Source organism: Achroia grisella, unplaced genomic scaffold, assembly GCF_030625045.1.
Source record: "Achroia grisella isolate CSIRO2021 unplaced genomic scaffold, CSIRO_AGI_Agris_v1 utg506, whole genome shotgun sequence".
Taxonomy (NCBI): domain Eukaryota; kingdom Metazoa; phylum Arthropoda; class Insecta; order Lepidoptera; family Pyralidae; genus Achroia; species Achroia grisella.
Genome location: NW_026712900.1, coordinates 235,269 through 256,908, shown reverse-complemented (window position 1 = coordinate 256,908; position 21,640 = coordinate 235,269). Strand labels below are relative to the sequence as shown.

Here is a 21,640-nt window from a genome sequence, read left to right as displayed (position 1 = left end):
ATTTCTTCATTATTCTTGACCGCCTCAATGTGACACTCAAATGCCGCTTTTCGGATTAGTTGTTCGTTTATCATTGTTGTTACCATCACCGGAGAGTTACTTAGAAATATGACACACAAGATTTTCTGGTGACGACCATATTCGAACCAAAGACCTTTTAATCTAAATCCAGGACGTACGTGGCAATAGATGACAAACGTGCATGGCAATAGTTGTGCATGCACGGGATTTTAATTTAATGTTAGACATGGACACCTCTATAAGTATACATTGTGAATAAACTAGCTTTTAAAAAAAGAAGTTCAGTTGAGTTTTGTGTCAGTTCTTCTCAATAGAATCTGTATACTGAAATGAACGGTAGGCAAAAATATTAAAACAAGAAACTTTATATTTATAAGCGGCTAAAATGTCCTACTTTAATAAATTATTTTTGATTTGATTTAATTTGCTCACTAAACGACGCAAGATCATTCACAAAAAAAAAATGAATGACGTAGTGATTCATAATCCCATTAGCGAAATATTTGGGGTCCAGCTCTAGATAAGATAAAGATAAACACATTGTAATCGTTTGTTAAAAATACCTATTGTGGGCACTTGATAGTATTCAATGGAATATCAGTTTCCTCTGATTGTCGGGCATCCCGTTTGGGTCAAAGAATAAATAGGACGGACAGACAATTTTTATTTTGTACATAATATGTAAATCTGGAGATCTATGGGAGGCCTTTGTTCAGCAGTGGACGTCTTCCGGGCTGAGATGATGATGATGATGATGACGTGAATTTCAATTGAGGCAAAATGTAATTTGGGCCGGGAGCTTAAGTATAATAAACAAAAAATAAATGTGGACAATTAACACAGCGCCATCTAGTCCCATCGTAAGCAGAGCTTGTGTTATAGGTACTAGACAACTGTGATTTTTTTGTAAATACATACATAATACATTTAGAAATCACCCAGACCGATACAAATAGTCATACTCATGAATCATACAAATGTTTGTACCATGCAAGGAATTGAACCCGCGACCATTGAAAGTAAAGCAGTGTACTAAACCTCTAGACCACAGAGTCCATCGTAAATGACAATAAACAAGTTAAATTTTCTGTAAATAAATTGTAAATTTTGAATACTGTGAAATGATACAATATTTCGTTACCACAATGTGATAACTGTAACATTTGGTTATTTACAACCTAAGGTAGACCACCGAGTCTGTCAAGAAAGTAACTTAAATATGTAACATTATTACTAATAATTGAGGTTTTCTCGAGAGACAACATGGGTTTTGCAAGAAGGTTTTTTAAGGGTCGGAAATGTGTGAGAAGCGTGAATGCGTGAATAGCAACGTATGATAACTAGGATCGCTGGCACCGCCTGATGGCGAGATATGACGACAGTAGTGCTGTTCATGTATATAGACGACGTTTGCCACTTACCACCACGTGTCCGTCAGCTTGTTTGCCTTTACATAAAAGAAGTAAAATCTACCGTCATACAGTACTGTTTATTTGGTACAATAATGTAACAATAGACTCCTCTGTCTCAATAATCTATGATCGTTAAACAAAGCTCGTTAAAGTTATAAATTACTATTTAAAATGAACTTACCACAGTGGCCTGTACACAGCCAAATGTAAATTTAAATGATAAATTTTAACTCGAATAGTTAATTTAATAATAATAATTTATTTTCAGTTTGGTGTTATATTAAAAATGTTTATTAAGTGTGTTTTATTTGTTACTCTCTTCACCGTTGTTTATTCTGGTAAGTGTTTTAATTTATATATGTTTAGTTGGGCGACCCGGTTTCGCACGGGTTTACTTAATAATATGTTTTAGGTATTTTATAATTATAAAATTAACGTTAGAAATTGAATAATTGTATTGGTCAATCAGCTAAAAAGATAGTTCTAAATAATAGTATCTTATAAAAAGTCATTAACATGTTTGTAAAGGTAAAGTGAGAGCTATATGTAACTTAAATAACTATACCATCTATTATGCACCACTTTAATAAATAAAATTTCATTTCATTTTTATTTCGTAGTTAAGTTTAATAAGATCGCAGTTCTTTAAAAAAAGTGATTCTAAATATTTCCATATTAACGCTTCCTCTTACATGAACATATAGAATAAGGTACCTCTTTCCTCAACTGAAAATTTTTAATTTACGTACTTTGATATGTTTGTCAGCTCAGTTTAGAAATACAAAACTAAATAAGCTAATAATCTAGCACATGAGTTTTTACCTGAATTTTAATTCTAATACATCCATATCTTATGTTAGGGGTTGAATTAACCTGACGACCTCAGTGGTTTAGCGGTCTAGCACACCACTTTGCGTCCAATGGTCGCGGGTCCGATTCCTCGCACGGCACAAACATTTTGTATTCATGAGTATGATTGTTTGTATCGGTCTGGGTGTCTTCTATGTATAATATGTATGTATTTACGAAAAAAAACTATGTTTGTATCAGTTATCTAGTGCCCGTAACATAAGCTTTAGATAGCTTAACTTGGGACTAGATGGCGCTGTGTGAATTGTCCTGAGATTATTATTATTAAACTACTAAAAACAACAATTTATGAATGTAATTATTTTTGCTGAGAAAAAAAATTATCTATGGTTTTTTCCATAATTATAATCTGTTCACTCCTATTCAACCATATTAGGGGACAGATTATCAAATATACAGAAATACTATAATAATATATATATATATTATATATATAACTACATTTTTACCTTTTTAACCTGAAGCTTGCATATGAATTTTCATGGTTCTAGCTTTAAAAATGACGTTTCTATACAACCGATCACCCTTTATATTTCTTACTTTTAGTATGTAATATTATGTTATCTGTGCTTTTAGTATGTAATATTATATTATCTGTGCTTTTAGGGTTGCAATTTCCATCAATCCTTCGTTAGTGGACATCATAAATTGCATCAGCTATCAGTGTAATTTTAAATACACTGATAGCTGATGCAATTTATGATGTCCTGCTGGTGTCATGATGGTGCTGCTTGCCAGTTTACTTGAAACTCGGCTTGACACGCTACCGCGTGTCTAGATTCTTAACTCAATTTGTCTCTTATTTTTAGTTTTGTACTAATGTGGGGATTGAATGATCAAAAATGACGATATTCGTATTTCTTTCTACTGAGTTAATACTAAATTTGGTTGTTCTTATCTATCCTAATGTTATAAAACTGAAGAGTTTGTTTGTTTGTTTGAACACGTTAATCTCAGGAACTCAGGTTCGTATTGATAAATTATTTTTGTGATGGATAGTCCATTTGTCGAGGAAGAGTTTAAGCTATATAACATTACGCTACGACTAATAGGAGCGGCGCTGCAATAAAATATATTGCAAAAAGTGGGGAAATGAAATGCAGACGAAGTTAGGTCAGCTCCTAGTCCTATATAAACCAATTTCATTTAATGTATGCTAATGTAAATAACATTTGCTAAATAAATGTACATTATTATTATTATTATATAAACTTTCAACCCTTATTTCACCGGCATTGGGTATGATTTTTCAAACTTTTGAAATAGTTAACTACTTATTTCTAACTATAAATCATTTATTTTCGGACTACTCTAATGCTGTTGGCCGCAGCTGGTGCTTACAGCTTCACTGGACGATAGGGGACGAGTGCAGATGACACTCCAAACCCGCGGAAGGACTTATGGAGCGGCTGAAGGCCCACTCCTACCTGACCGACACGACTTTAGTCTGAGAGCACCGCTAGGGGGGAACCTCGGCTCAGCCCATCGTAATTTCGATCCCCGTTTGAATTGGACGGGGGATCGATCGGATGGGCACTATAAATCTGTATACGAAATTTCGTGCATGTAACTTTAAAATTTTCGAATATGCAAATTACAGGCAATCTTTAATTTTACACCCTTCGGGGTGAATTTTTCAAAAAATCCTCTTTAATGCATGTCTATGTCATAAACTGACAAAATTTTAAGTATCTCACCCTTATCATTTAGGCTGATCGTTGGTGAATCAGTCAGACAAACGATTTTAAAATATATGATGAATAAATATAAAAATAAGTGAGTATTAAACACAAAAATTTTAAATGATGGGAAAAGTAATGTCAATATGAAACAAGATATACATATATTATCAGAAAAGTATTTAATTTTAAATGTGGTAGTTATAAATAACCAAATGATACAGTTATCATATTGTGGTAAGGAAATATTGTATAATTTCACTTTTCAATATTCAAAATTTACAATTTATTTATAGAAAATTTAACTTGTTTATTGTTATTTACGATGGCCTCGGTGGTCTAGAGATTTAGCACACCGTTTTACTTCCGATGGTTACGGGTTCGATTCCCCACACGGAGCAAACATTTGTATTCATGAGTATGATTGTTTGTATCGGTCTGGGTGTTTTCGACGTATATTACATACGTATTAAAAAAAAAAATTTAAATAGTACCCATAACACAAGCTCTACTTACCGTGGGACTAGGTGGCGCTGTGTTAATTGTCCAGGGTTATATATTATTTATTATTATTTACTTCATGTGTTAACAGCTTAATTAATCATCAATTTGATTAATTTGTAGAAGAGATTTTATTTTTGACTGTTATGAATTCGTGTTATTTGGTAGTTTGTATTCACACAATTTATACAGAAGTTAGTTTGTTTGTCATTTACTCCATGTCTTAACAGCTTTATTAATCATCAATTTGATAAATTTGGAGAAGTGATTTTATTTTTGACAGTTATGAATTCGTGGTAGTTCACAAAGTTTAACTTACAATGTAAATTTTAATAACATTTGTTTAAAAGAGCAACAGGCAAGTTTCTTGCTCATTCTTCTTGACTAATTGTAGGTACTTTCTGAATAGGTAAAATGTGATTGATTGAATGTGATTATGCAAAGGTGGATTTAAAAATGTGATTATGCAAAAGTGCTTGTGTATAGGTTTATTTTAATAAAAATTCTTTCTATTTCTGTATAAAGGCTGTTTAATTAAGAACTAATGCTAGCATTCATAGCGTTGACTGCTCATACTGCTGAGTACAATGTCACATACAGTAAATTTATTGTCATTCGAGTTCAAACCAAAACAAAGCTATCTATACATATAAATAAAATTGGAGTGTCTGTTTGTAATATTGAAATAATCATTTTTTACTACATGCATATGAATATAAATACAATAGATACACCAAAATAACATTTTTTACAATTTTTGTCTGTCTGTCTGTCGGTCTATTTGTGTCTAATCTCTGAAATGACTGGACCGAATTTGACAAGACTTTTTTGGCAGATAACCGATGGAATAAGGAGTAACTTAAGCTACTTTTATTTTAGAAAAATTAAGTTACTAACTAAGCAAAGCTATTAGCAGTGTACATAAGCTGTATTTTATTTCATACTAGCTAACTGCCCCGGCTTCGCACGGGTGTACATGTATTATATATGTACATAAACCTCCATTTTGGGTCACTCTATCTATAACAAAACACTGCAATAAATTCCGTTGCACAATTTAAAAGATCTAAGAGCACATAGTGGAAGACATTTTATACTAGGTAAAGATATAATTTTCATAAAAAAATCTACTCGTATGATAAAAAAAAATTGGACTAATAAAAAAAGTTTTTTTTTCAATCGGTTTACAAATTACGTGATGAAGTTGTGAACATTAAATAGAATAAAAAAAAGACAGCTGAATTAGGAACCTCTTCCTTTTTCGGGGTCGGCTTTTAAATTCCTAAAAAGAACCCGTGCCGGGACGTTCAATGTATGTACTTTTATCAAACGGACGTAAGTATTGGTTAGTCGTACACATCTTGAACTTCCGCTGCGAGTGGCGTAGGTGGTGAATGGTGAATGTTTAAAAAACAACTTCATACTACTTTTGCGAAAAATTACTAAACTAGTTTTTTTTAAGAAATTTAAATGGCATACAACTGACGTCCCACCTACTGGTACATTAGTATTTCTGAATGGTTTCAAACAAAACGCTTGTATGTGCATCGTAGTAAAAAAAAAACACAATTGAACCTTCTGTTTTGGGGATGACGACATCTGCCAAGTTTTATTGTATACTAGCTTCGCACGGATGTACATGTATTACAATATATATAAAACTTCCTCTTGAATCACTCTATCTATTTAAAAAAAACGATTCAAAATCCGTTGCGTAGGTTTAAAGATTTAAGCATACGTAGGGACAGACATCGACAGGGACTTTATATTAACTATGTAATAATGTAAAAACATACAGACAAAATTTTAAACCATATCATAAATGACAGCCTCGATGAGGCCATCGGTGTAGCACATCGCTTTATTTCCGATGGTCGCGAGTTCAATTCCTCACACAGTGGAAACATTTGTATTCATGATTATGATTGTTTGTATCAGTCTGGGTGTTTTCTAAGTATATTATGTGTGTATTTACAAAAAAAATATAAGCTCTGCTTACCGTTAGACTAGATGGCGCTGTATTGATTGGCCAAGGTTATTTATTTATCCATAAATTATTATGCCTCTGAGTCTCATCCAGTTCGTCACAGCTTGTCACATTTGTGAAATTCCTGTCCCGTCACGACATCACCATTGACATCATTTCCGCATTGTCACATTTTATGGAATAGAATAGAATTATATCATTTTATTTTTAATATTATAAATATGTAAAGTACCGTTCATGCACTCTTGTGTAAATTTTCACGACAGTTTGTCCCATTTGTGACATGTGTAAATATCATTTCCGGAAAGATTTGTTATTTTATTTTATGGAATAGAATAGAATTATCAGTAAGAATAATATAATAAGAAGGGGCGTATTTTATTTTTAATATTATAAATATGTAAAGTACCTACAGTTCATGCACTCTTGCGTAGGTCACATTTTCACTCGTCACAGTTTGTCCCATTTGTGAAATTCCTGTCTCGTCACGTCCCATGACGTCACGCATTGTCACATGCTATCATTTCCGGCGTGTAAATTACGATAACATTGTAAATAGGAAAGATTTGTTATTTTATGGAATAGAATAGAATTATCAGTAAGAATAATATAATAAGAAGGGGCGTATTTTATTTTTAATATTATAAATATGTAAAGTACCTACAGTTCATGCACTCTTGCGTAGGTCACATTTTCACTCGTCACAGTTTGTCCCATTTGTGAAATTCCTGTCTCGTCACGTCCCATGACGTCACGCATTGTCACATGCTATCATTTCCGGCGTGTAAATTACGATAACATTGTAAATAGGAAAGATTTGTTATTTTATGGAATAGAATAGAATTATCAGTAAGAAGGGGCGTATTTTATTTTTAACTAGCTACTCGCCCCGACTTTATGTGTACATGTATTATATATATAAACCTTTCTCTTGAATTCCTGTATCGATTAAAAAATACTGCTTCAAAATCCGTTGCGTAGTTTTAAAGATTTAAGCATACATAAGGACAGATAGCGACAGCGAATTTATTTTATACATACTATGTAATCTATACATATAAATAAAATTGGAGTGTCTGTTTGTAATATCACAGATAACATAATATTACATAGTAATATTGAAATAATCGTGTTTTACTACATGCATATGAATATAAATACGGTACATACATAAATAACCTTGGACAATTAACACAGCGCCATCTAGTCCCAAGGCTAGCAGATCTTGTGTTATGGGTACTAGACAACTGAAATGAATACTTAGATGTATATTTTTTTGTAAATAATAAAAAGTAAGTACAAGGGCACCGAGACTTGGATTAATTTTTGATTTGATTTCGTTGTTTGTTTGATATTCAACTGAAATCCTATCCTGTAACATTTTCTAGGTTTGCTGGAAGAAATCTCTTTTTAGAGACAAGCTCGCACTTGACATTACATTTATTGTATCACTGTTTTTATTTCCTATTAGCTGTGCTCGCGACTTCGTCCGCGTGGAATTTAACTTTAATTTTTCTAAAATAAGTGGCCTAAGTTACTCCTTATTTCATCAGCTACCTGCCAATAAAAGTCCCGTCAAAATCGGTCCATCCATTTCAGAGATTAACCAGAACAAACAGACAGATAGACAGACAAAAATTGTAAAAAATGTTATTTTGGAGTAGGTAAGTACCGTATTTATATTGATATGCATGTAGTAAAAAACGGTTATTTCAATATTACAAACAGACACTCCAATTTTATTTCTATGTATATATATGTGTGTACAATAAAGAATAAAGAAATAATAATAATATTCTCATCCATATACACTGTAAATATGTTTGTTTTTGATCGATATTATCTTCTGTCATTGGTCATTCGAGGATATCCGGAAGGATAACGTAGTATCCGATGATACTTTACGTTCAGTACACAGAGATTGAACAAATCACTAATAGAGATATATCGTTAACTAGCTACTCGCCCTGGTTTTGCCCGGGTGTACATTTATTATACATATAAACCTTCCTCTTCAATCACTCTATCTATTAAAAAAACGCTTCAAAATCCGTTGCGTAGTTTTAAAGATTTAAGCATATATAGGAACGGACAGACAGCGACAGCGACTTTTGCGTGAGTTTATTTGTCCAAATAATCCATACTTCTATACTAATATTATAAATAAGAAAGTAACTCTGTTTGTTTGTTTCCCTTTCACGATAAAACTTCGGAACCGTTTTTTATGAAATTTGGTACATAGATAGTTAGCCCCGAGAAAGGACATAGGTTTGTATTTAATGCGAAAAAAGTTTTGTAAGGGGGTAAAAAGGGGGATAAAAATTTGTATGGAAGTGTCGTCATTTTAGAAGGTAGTAACTTATTTTATACATAGACTGTTGATTAAATGTAAATAATAATAATAATAATAAAAACATTTATACATCATTACATTAAATACACGTGAGAGACAATGCTTGTAAAAATTTATCCTTAAAATAAAATAGGGTAGGTTATATACCTACCCTATTTTATTTGTATAGAAAATCGTCATAGAAAGCTAGAACGATCAAACTTATTTCTTTGTATTTTTTGGGTTATATTATTGAATATTTTTTTCATTTGGTAAAGTAATACGCGGATGTAATCTCGAGCATAGCTAGTTTACAATAAGTTAAGTACTCCGGAAACATTTTAACATCTCAAAAACATGGAAATTGAGAATTGTTTTAATTTTTTTTTAATACACTAACAGCCTTTTTTTTTTGTTGACAGATTATGACAATTACGACTCTGGGAGCCAGTGCACTTTCCCTCACTTCGATCATGGTAGAATCAACACACGACGAAAATATCGACTGTACAGATTCATGTGTTACCATGGGTTCATGCTGGTTGGTAACCGATACGCCACGTGTAGAAATGGAGAATGGGATGTCCCTTGGCCCGTATGTGTTAGTAAGTATAAGGGATGAATTGCGTAGTTTAAAACTAGGAAGTGCAACAAGCCGCGTTCGCGTTGGTTGGTGGGACGCTACTAAACAATTAGGTGGGGAGGCTTGCATATGGACAGTACGGCGGGTCATTGCACATACCTGTACCTTTAATAAAAATCATACGTAGGTGCGTAATACAGGTATACATACATATCTAAACAATAGGGCAAAACAAGAATATCTTAAGAGGAACATGACATAAAAATATACAATAAATTATATATAAGTAGTGCGTCGCTTACAGTAAGTATAGTTTTTACAGTTCTAGAGAGACTAATGTAGATTTCAGTTAATTAATATTTATCTCCTATTATAATAATAATACAACGTCTGGAACAACATCTCAGACGGTTGGGATTCCGGGGCGGCTCACTCCCGGGAAAGATGCAGAAAGCGGTGCTGTTAGATTCTGCCCGCACTGTACGTCAGTTTCTCTCCCTGGGGCACTGAACCCCGGCCGACTGTGCCGGGGGTATGTTGCCATCTCCTCTCCTTAAGAGGGCAGATGAGAATTTTTGTGCTTCTGCCTAAAAATTTTTGGAAAAAAATAAATAATAATAATTATGTACTTGACTTAGGCCCGTACATACCAAGATTACCGGCGAAAGTCGAGAAAAAAAAATATTATTATTATTCCTAACTTCCAAAAAAATCTCATCTCCCCTCTTAAGGAGAGGAGATGGCAATTTACCCTTACCTTAACTAATATTTATTATATATATTTATTATATCTCCCTTTTTACTAAATAATATATTCAAACACGCGGGCCTTATTATTATTATTATTATTATTATAATAAACAATAGAATTAAAAAAACAATGGAAAGCACACACCATCTACGTAGTACCCATAGTTCTGTCATCCACAGGAATTATATCAAAAAGTCTGAGCAAACACCTAGACACGTTGCAAATCCCCTTCTCTACAATAGACCTATTATAAAAAGCTGTCATTCTCAACACATGCCTTATTGTAAAGAAATATCTGTCCTCTTCACTTTTATCATCATCATATAACTCACCCACACTTGACTAAGGCCCGCGTGTTGAAAGTTTTACCCCTGTAAAAAGGGAGATGTATAAAACACATATAAAATCTCTGCACTCCCTAAGGTTGACTGGTAGAGAATGCTATTAGCATAAAGCCCGCCTGTTGTATAAAAACTTCAATAAAGTTTAAATAAATAAATAAATAAAATAAAATAATAATAATAAAATATTTAATTGCCACCAATTTAAGTACAGTCAGTTATTCTACTTATAAACTAGTACATTTTTGTGAAATACGCATCATACAGAGAATTTATTAGTAGCACAGATAACATAATATTTTAGTAGTATACTAGGCCGAGCTTGTATCATAGATACTATTATCTTCCAGCGACAAATAGGTAAAAATTTTAATGTTGCAATTGCGTGGGTATATTTACATTTCAAAAATATGCAAAATCACAACATTATTATATTTGAATTAAAACGAAATATATATATTTATTTATTTACGTACGTATATAACTATAATATAATCCTTACTTTCCTTACTAATATTATAAATGCGAAAGTAACTATGTCTGTCTGTCTGTCTGTCTGTCTCGCTTTCACGCCAAAACTACTGAACCGATTTAAATGAAATTTGGTACACAGATAGTCTAGACCCTGAGAAAGGACATAGGCTACTTTTTAATGCGAAAAAAGGGTTGTAAGGTGTTGAAATTGGGGATGAAAGATTGTATGGAAGAATCGTCATTGTTGAAGCTAGAAGCTTGAAACTTATTTTTGAATCTGCTAATAAATAAATATGACATACAAAGTTTTTAAAAATGTTTCCCTTAAGAGGGTTAAATTAATTAGGGGATAATTTTTTAGGTCATTAAATATTTTTTTCATTATTTGGTCAAGGTCACTATTTTCGCGGACGAAGTCGCGGGTACAGCTAGTATAATATATATATGTATTTATTTCGATAATTTAGCATCCCCTCCAGAGGAACACATTAAGCAATTAAAACTTTCCGTATCAAATCGCGGCTAGACTAGACTATATAATATATTTGTATTAAAAAAAAAGTGATAATAAAAACAGTAGACAGACAAATAAAATTATTAAAAAAAAAACTTAGTACAAAATAAGAATGAATTGCATTGGTATCAATCTATTCACAGCTCATAAACAGGTTTACGAGTGACTGACTGCGACATATACGAATCTAAATAAATATAATAATGTTAGCAGCAAACTAAACTAATCTTATATATAAAATTCTCTTGTCACAATGTTAGGTACCATACTCCATCCCCAAACGGCTCGATGTTTATAAAATCTTATATGCATATGCAGTAGGTCTGAGAATCGGCCACTATCTATTTTTCATACCCCTAAGTGGTAAGGGATATCCACCCCTAAATATGTATTTTTTTAATTTTTTCGACATAATATTTTATTTTCATTTTATTATTATTTAAGACTGAAAAATACATACAGCTCTAAATGTTTACCCATCTAGCATCAACCTCTATTTTTTAATAGCGATTTTAATTTATATGGAAAAACAACGTTTGCTGGAACAGCTAGTATATGTATATATTTAAAATATACACAAAATTCACTTAATTATTATTTAAGTCGTATTTTTTGTTAGCTTTCATGTAATATAGGGGTTGGGGGAAAGTGATTGTTAGTAATGCGGACTGTTGAACCCATTTTTTTTTTTTATACCACTTATGTAGGTGGCAAACAAGCATACGGCCCATCTGATGGTAAACGGCTACCGTAGCCTATGGACGCCTGAAACACCAGGGGTGTCACATACGCGTTGCCGACCCTTAAGAAACCTTAATATACCCTTCTTGAAAACCCCCATGCTGTAGTCTCTCGAGAAAACCTCGGCAGGTAGTTCATTCCACAGTCTAAGTGTACGCGGGAGGAAGCTCCTCTGAAACCATTGCTAGCAATGTACCATGTTAAATTGACCTCCATGCCTCCTGGAAACCATCACATTAAATTCCTGGTAAATTTGCGTGACGTGCTAACTGACCTAACCTCATGTTCATCTTATCATCCTCAACTAGTGCCCTGCCAAAACAACGGTATACGCTGGCGGGGCATCAGTGGTGGATAGAATTAAGTCAGATCAGTTAGTAAAATAATTATGAATGTATTTACAAACAAATCTAAGTATTTACATCAGTTGTCAGTACCCATAACAAGCTCTGCTTAGCTTGGGATTAAAATGGCGTTGTGTGAATTGTGTATGGTTATTATTACATTAATTTTACAGAACCTGGTTGCATAGTTCCGAATGTACCTCACTCTCTACAATTATCTAAGCATGATAATGCTTGGTTGACGTTCTTCTGTCTACCCGGCTATGAGTTAAAAGGCCGCCCAGCCATGTACTGCGATGGTATCACATGGAATGGAACTGCTCCTAGTTGTGTTGGTAACTATTAGTTTGAGCTGAAATCAATACTTATTTATTTATTAACAAAAGTTAAGGAACGTATTTATGGTCAGGTTTGATGTGTATCAGGGATGTTTAGGAGCTCCGTAACCGTAACCGAAACTATCGGATATCGGATATAAAAATATATTCGTAACCGTAACCGAATCCGAAATAAAAGTTTCGGATGATATCGGATAGGGACGGAGCGTAATAGAGATAGGTTATGTAACCATGTTATTAGCTAATTGTATTTTACTTTTGAAATTCCTTAAAAAATTAATATCCGTAACCGAAATTATCCGAAACCGTATCCGTATCCGTGTCCGGTATAATAATAATTCCTATATCCGAAACCTATCCGTATCCGAAATTTCATATCCATAACATCCCTGATGTGTATATAGGTGTTTTATTATAATAAAACTAAATTGTAAACATATAAAGGTTTAATATGGGCCTAGTTGCTTTTTTATTAAATTTGCTTTTATATTTTATTTTTGTTCTTAAAATTATATAGATACTTTCTTCCTTTCTTTCATATAAAGTAGTAGTTTTGCACCGTTCGTGTTGCATTCAAAATATACGCAGCACATAGTAGGCATGTCAAGTTTTGCATTGTAACACTATGATCTACACTCTAACTATCCCGTCTGGGATAACAGTTCTAAAACTACATAATTCTATTGTTATTTATTTCAGATACAAATACTGCAAGTAAATTAAGTTGTGATTTTGAAAAAAGTGACCTATGTGGTTGGATGAATGATGATTTACACGACTTCGATTGGAAAAGGTTGAATTTGGCGACACCTAGCGCACTAATGGCCACTGGACCTTCATATGACCATACTCTTGGAGAAGGAGCTTCAGGTAATGACATCTTAGCCAACTATTATACAATTCAAACAAACCAAATGGGGACCTACATGAATAAATAATTTTTGATTCGATTTGGACATACGAAAGGGACCGTAACTCACACATTTTCAGTATTTCACACTCCTCAATAAACACCCTGGATACATGGAGGTCTACAAGTGTACATGCGTTTTCAATTGCGGGCATCGCTATTATATAATATACTCGTATAATAAAAGATATAGAAAAAAGAAGGAAAGAAAAAAATATTGATTTTTTCTTTTTTCCTCTTCTTTTTTTATATATTGTATAATGGTGATGTCAAATAGAAAATGTGTTTAAAACTATGTGTGAAATAAGGTTTTCGTGGGATAATACAATTTGACGGTAGGGAAAAAATTTTAATATAAAAAAATTTACGTTCATAAGCGGTTAAAATGTCCTACATGAATGTAGGATACAACCATTACGAATAAGCATGAAATAAAACCTGCCCATTTGTGCAATAATTCTATAATATTATATTTCAGGTTATTACATGTATATTGAGAGTACAGCAAGAAGTTTAAATGATACGGCTCGCCTTATATCACCAGTTTACAGTAAGGAATTGACTAAAGGCGGTTGTTTCTCGTTCTACTATCATATGTTTGGGAAGTAAGTAACCATAACCAAATCACATGGCAGACATGGTAGATGTACCTCCACGCGGTCACCCTGGAGATCGTCATTATAAATTATTGGTGAATCCACCACGATGGACCAATTAACATTACTTTATACTCATCCTATCTTCCTTTATCGATGTTCTGTTAGCGTATGCGGGGACTCCATCCGCTAGCAAAATCTTAACTGAATCTTATCTTTTTTCCGTCATACTCGTGAACGGGTGTTAGTGGAAAGTTACTGCTAAAAAGATTCAATTTATCGTATCTCCTCAGTTTCAAGACACTCTCCTTGATGTGAAGCCAAATCTCGAGGTCCTTGGCGTTGATATATCCAGTGACGTTCAGTTTTGCGGTCATTTGGAGAACAAGGCTAAAATAGCCTCAAAAAAGCTTGGTGTGCTCAGTAGAGTGAAACGGTATTTCACGGTGGCCCATCGCTTGCAATTATACAAGGCGCAGATCCGGCCGCATATGGAATACTGTTCTCATCTCTGGGCGGGAACACCACAATACCAGCTACTTCCATTTGACCGCATTCAGAACCGAGCAGCCAGAATCATTGGTAATCAACGTCTATGTGACAGACTCGACCCATTGGCTTTGCGGCGAGATATTGCATCTCTGTGCATTTCACAACCACATTGGGGAATCACCTTCCAGCAATGGTATTTCCGAACCGATACGATATTGAAACCTTCAAGAAAAGACCTTATTCCTTTTTAAAAGGCCGACAACGTACTTGCAATTCCCCTGGTATTGCGGGTGCTCATGGGCGGCGGTAATCACTTACCATCAGGTGAGACGCATGCTCGTTTGTCCCTGTGTTATAAAAAAACATAATTGTCTGTTCGGGTTACGGCCACTGACTAGATTATTTAGACAAAAATTCAGTAGCTATGCTGATGGTCACTATATTTTCTCTAATTGAATTTAAAAATGAATCTGTATTTCTGTAATCATGTACAAGGTCATTTGAAATGAATAAAAGCTTTTATGTTATTTTGATTTGAAATCATTAATTTTTTTATGTTAACGGAATGGTAAGCATTCCATATGATTAAATTCTCAAATCTCTTCTTCTCCTTATTCAATTTTTGCACATATACATATATGTATACAAATATTTTTATTTATGAGTACGATTGGTTGTCTTAGTTAAGGTGTCTGCAATCTTGTAATTACACTGTCTAATAGTACCATTTAACTGAAACACTTCTTGCGAGGCAAGCTAATGATAAATAAAGTTATGATAACCGTGTATTATCGTATGCTACATACGTATACTTGTTTGCTATTATAATAAATAAAAAAAAAAGATGCTTGGTGGCTGAAATAGGTGAGACATCGGAAATAAACCGGTGTGCTAAACTGCTACACCACCGAGGTCGTCTTACAAGTTATTCTTGCCCTCCGATCGATCCCTCGTCCAATTCAAACGGGGATCGAAATTACAGCGGCCTGAGCCGATGTTCGAACCCCTAGCGGTGCCCTAAGACTGAAACCGTATCTGTCAGGCGGGAGTTGGCCTTCAGCCACTCCATAAGTCCTTCCGCGGATTTGAAGTGCCATCTGCATTCGCCCCCTATCGTCCGATGAAGCTGTAAAAGCCAGCTGCGGCCAACAGCATTAGAGTAGTCCGAAAAAAATAAGTTGTTCTTATTGTAGGTCTAACACACACAACTCTATATAATCTTCTTTTGGTTACTGTATAAAGTAATTTATTATTATTTTCAGGGATATCGGGGGTTTAAGAGTATATCAAAAGCCGGATAACTATCCTCTGGCAATTCTCACAGTGTTACATGACAAACAAAAGTTTCTGCTGTTTGAAAAATGGGGAAACCAAGGAGATACCTGGTACGGGTCTATATCTCCTTTGAAAGATCAAGGCGACGATTTTCAGGTATGAACTAAGAGTATATCTAAAGTAATAATAAAAATTTGAAGGTATCTTAACGACTATAATATACAGATGGCAGTTACAGACATTGTCAACTGTCGACATGGGGAACGCAAGACTTATTATAGCCTGAATGAAAAACTTGTAATGCTAATATTTCACAACTATACCTACGCCCAAAAAGTCTTAGTGTGCCAATTGAATAGAATAGGGAGGAGTGGAGTGCAGTGGAATGCGATGGAGGCGAGTCTAGTGGAGTGGAGTAAAATAGAATACGATAGAAAATTCTTTATTCAAATAAAATTTTAACGAGAAACAACCCCAAGTGATAGAAAATTATGATATTCACACTCTTATGACTCTCATGCATTGTATTCTGGAAGGCTAAGATATCATGACTTCGTACTCTAAAATCTGAATCCGCTTAAGCTAGCTGAAGAAGTAGTACAGAGGTACCCACCCAAGTACCCAAGGTCGTATACCTTGTACATTTGCGTCGGTAAACCTACTATGAGTGGAGGAAGGGAATTGACAATAATATGGACTAATAACCATATAGCTAGCAATGTACCATGTCAAGTAGAAATAGAAATAGAAATAGAAATATTCTTTATTCAAATAAACTCATTACAAGCACTTTTGAATAGTCATATTTTGATTCTACCACTCATTCGGAATGCACATTCATCACAAGAAGATGAGCAAGAAACTTGTGTGTTGCTCTTTTTAATAGATGTTTTTTTTATACAAATAATTACAGTATAACAAGTCTCTTACTTGTTATACTGTAATTACAGTATAACAAGTCTCTTACTTGTTATACTGTAATTATTTATATAAAAAAAAACATGCATGCGATAATCAACATAGAAATCGCTACGCACTCATTATTAGTGTAATTAGATAATATTGTCAGTGCTATGGATTTAAAGTTTTTCTATAAAAACATTATTATCGTTAACGAATTCTTCAATTTTATAGTAAGTTTTTTTGCAAAGGAACTGTTTTATTTGACATTTAAATATTTTTTCTGGCAGATTTATAACAGACTCTGGTATTTTATTGTAAAACCTTACGCAATTTCCATAAAACGAATTACTAACTTTAGCCAAACGACATTTAGGTAAAATCAGTTTGTTATTGTTACGTAAGCTTTTATTGGTGCAATCACTAACTCTTTTGAAACTGTCTATATTTTTCCTGGTATAGATGATATTTTCATAAATGTATTGAGAAGCAACGGTGCTGATATTTGACTCCTTAAAACACTCTCGCAATGACTCCCTGGAACCCATACCACAAATGGAGCGACAGGCCCTCTTTTGTAAAGTAAATATTGTATTTATATCAGCTGCTAAATTGACACACGATCTCTCTAGAAACTATTTATTACAAATTCTTGGTTTAATAATGCAATGTTAATTCTAGATAATAATCGAGGGCATCAGAGGCAAGAGTTTTACCAGTGATATTGCAATAGATGATGTAGCTATAATGCAGGGCGAAGATTGTAATAAAGCAGTGCCCACACCTCCCACATTTTTATGTAAGTTTTTTTTATTTTATTAAGGTGTTTGAGCTATTACTCTGTGCTTAGACATATAGCTCTGCGACCTGCAGAGATATATCGTGATCGCTCTTAGTTTTAGAGTAAGGGGAATAATTGAAGGATATTCTTAAGAACGATGGTTTTGATCTCAGGAGAAAGTTAAGTTTCTAAAGGAGATATTATGCATTAGTAGGCTATAACTATGTACATGCATGTGTAGTAACACATCCTATGTAATTATAGCCACTAATGAGAAGTAGTAGAAGAGGAAACCCTACTGCGTTTCCTCTTTCACTTGGCGAAGAAATTCTTTGTAAAGCACGGGTCTAAATTTGCCAATTGTATATTTAATTTACAGTTTATTTAGTTAATGATTATGGAATTGTGCATAAACCTGCGCTAATGGTATACCAACGTATACCAAGCGAGGCATTATAGGATGTTTTTATTATTACCATTCGATGTTTTTTTGGAAATACATCCATAATATTCATAGAAAACACTCAGACCAATACAAACCATCATATTTATGGATACAAATGTTTGAGGAAATGAAACCGAGAACGCCGGAAGTAAGGCGGTGTGGCCGCTAGACCACCCAGGCTGTCAACAAATGTATTATAATATAATAATAATGATAATCTAAGCATAATTCACACAGCGCCATCTGGCTCCAAGTTAAGTCAACTAAAGCTCGTTATGGGTACTAGATAATACATTTTTTTTCGTAAATACATACATATTATACATAGAAAACACCCAAACCGATACAAAGAATCATATTCATGAATACAAATGTTTGTGCCGTGCGAGGAATCGAACCCCCGACCATCGGAAGTAAGGCGATGTTCTAAACCGCTAGACCACTGAAGCCGATAAATAATAACCTAGGACAATTCACACAGCTCCATTTAGTTTCAAGCTAAGCAGAACTTGTGTTATGGGTACTAGAGAAGTGATTGAAATATTTAAATCCTTTTTTTTTTAAATGCATATATAATACAAATAGAGAACAATAGAAACTTTCATAATCATGATTATAAATGTTTGTATCGACCGATGCAATCGAACTTGTCATCATCGGCAATAATAATAATAATAATAAAATCATACAGAAAAAATTGCTAAATATACTGATTTGGCAATAGAACTAAAAATACAATGGCAGGTAGAAACAGTAAAAACTCTCCCAATTATTATCTCGTCCACAGGTGTCATCCCAACATCCCTACACACTAGCCTCAAGATATTACAATTTCACCCATTTACTTTCATACTTCTCCAAAAAGCTGCAATACTGAACACCTGTAGAATATTCCGCAAATTTTTGTCTTCCGCTTAAAAATGCTCCATCCTCATCATTTATACTGTCATTGTTTGGTGATTTTTACCTGCAATGATAGGTCTGTTGCCCCATCAAAGGGAGATATATAATATATATATAAAGAAACAATAATAATAATAATAATAATATATTTATTTATCATAACATGGTATGTACAATGGTGGTAATTATATATAGTACTAGCTGTCCCGGCAGACGTTGTTTTGCCTTAAAATAAAAATAAAAAATTTAGACGTCGACTACCCCTAACATTTAGGGGGATGAAAAATAGATGTTGGCCGATTCTCAGACCTACTCAATACGCTCACAAAATTTCATGAGAATTGATCAGGCCGTTTCGGAGGAGTATGGGAACGAAAACTGTGACACGAGAATTTTATATATAAGATAAGTTTCATCATAGTCTGCTGTTTCCAGCGTACAAATATTAATTTTGTAATCCAAGCATTATAAATTCTAAACATTAGTCATTCATCATAAATTCTTACTTTAAGAATGAAAGTTCATCGCCGAGACCTTCATATATAATACAAGTGTTCGTTTTCTATATTCAGCTGAATCTTGTGAAGGGCGCTGTAACGTTTATGGAAACTCTGAACCGAAGCACGGATGTGGCTGCACCGCTGCCTGCGTCCTTAATAGCATGTGCTGCGCTGATTTCTTCGAAATGTGTGTCTTTTCCAGCAGTAAGTTAATTGTCATTATGAGTTTTAATTATACTGTGCCATTAATTATTAAATAACCCTGGACAATTAACACAGCGCCATCTAGTCCCATGGTAAGCAGAGCGTGTTCTATGTGTACAGACAACCGATAAATACTTAGATTTTATTTAGTAAATACACACATAATAAACATATAAATCATCCAGACAGATACAAACAATCATACTCATGAATACAAATGTTTGCACCGTGCGACGAATCGAACTCGCAACCATCGGAAGAAAAGCGGTGTGCTAAACTGCTACATCATCGAGGTCATCCAGCGTACATTTTAAATCATATAATGATTATAATCATACATGATTTAAAACGAACGCAGAAATATTAATAAAAAAATCAAAATTTGATATAATTGTAACAACTAAATGAAATTAAAAATTTAAATGCTTCAGATATGGACACTACGCCTGTTGACGACGACAAAGCAAGTTCTATAGAACCACCGCAAACACAGAAACTAGTGTCAAAATCATCTGATGCACCAACAACAGTGCCCAGTAAAACAACAAAAACATTAAAAACTACTGTTGTCACAACTACAGTGCCACCAAAAACGACAAAATCAAAGACAACGACAGTTAAAACAACGCCTAAAATTACGCCAAAAACATCAAGAACAACGAAAATATTAACTACTACAAAAACAACTACAGTTAAACCAATTACGACTAGTAAGAAAGTAACGTCTAAATCAAAACCAACGACATCTACAAAAATGATCACTACAAAGAAATCAACGACGACAATTAAACCAACAACCACTGTTACAGCCACTACTAATAAACAAATTATTGATTCAGCATCTAGAAGAGTCAAGGATAAACAAAGCAGTAAGTGTAAATTTCTTTATTAAATGGATTGGTTAACAATAAAAAATAGAAAAACAGACCCCGCGTAACGAGAAGAGGCAAGGTTGAAGAAGAAATGGAATGCCTAACAATCTTATAAATCCATATATGTGTGTATTTCCTGACCCGAAATACCTTTTTTGCCATATAAATAAATCAGTTATCGACCCCTTGAGTAGAAATTTATTAAAATAATAAAACCGCTATTAAAAATGAGGGTTTGATAGCAGGAAGGAGAAAATTTTGGGTTATATGTATTTAATGACAAATGATAAAAAACATGTGCTAGTCTAATGTATTAGCTACATTACTGTAAAGTTTTATCAAAATCCGTTCAGTAGTTTTTGCGTGAAATGTTACTCTTTCACATCTATCCATCCTCACAAATCCACCCATACTCACAAACTTCCGCGTTTATAATAATAATATGTAATATTTATTATCTTATATGGGTACGTATCTTATATCGGTATGGGTATGGATACGTAATAACATAACGTTGTTTAACCATATAAATTAAAATTGCTATTAAAAATAGAAGTTCATAAAAATCGGTCTAGCCGTTTCGGAAGAGCATGGTAACTTTGTGACACGAGAATTTTATATATGTATAAGATATACAACGTTTTGCTTCACGTATTAATAAAATGATATTTTTAGATGAATGGAGTGGATTGAAGACGTGGACCGTAGTGCTAGCAGTGCTGCTTTGCTGCTTCGGTGCCGGATGGCTCATGTATGCATCGAGGGGCGCGCACTTGGCAGTAATGTTGGCTAGAGTGCGCGGGCGCACACAAAACGACCCGGAAGTGCGATATCTACACTCCAATGCTGACGACGATTAAATTAATTCTTAGTA

At 33.8% G+C, this 21,640-nt stretch overlaps 1 protein-coding gene across 1 annotated transcript; it reads left to right on the top strand.

Moving 5' to 3' along the window:
* Nucleotides 1-1,615: 1,615 nt before the first annotated feature.
* Nucleotides 1,616-21,639, top strand: LOC131846215 (uncharacterized). Its single transcript, XM_059195463.1, has 10 exons — nt 1,616-1,771; nt 9,225-9,407; nt 12,724-12,885; nt 13,588-13,758; nt 14,277-14,403; nt 16,149-16,317; nt 17,743-17,860; nt 19,763-19,894; nt 20,326-20,763; nt 21,442-21,639. The coding sequence occupies exons 1-10, from the start codon at nt 1,720-1,722 to the stop codon at nt 21,624-21,626; spliced, it is 1,737 nt and encodes a 578-aa protein (XP_059051446.1). The 5' UTR covers nt 1,616-1,719; the 3' UTR covers nt 21,627-21,639.
* The last annotated feature ends 1 nt before the right edge of the window (nt 21,640 follows it).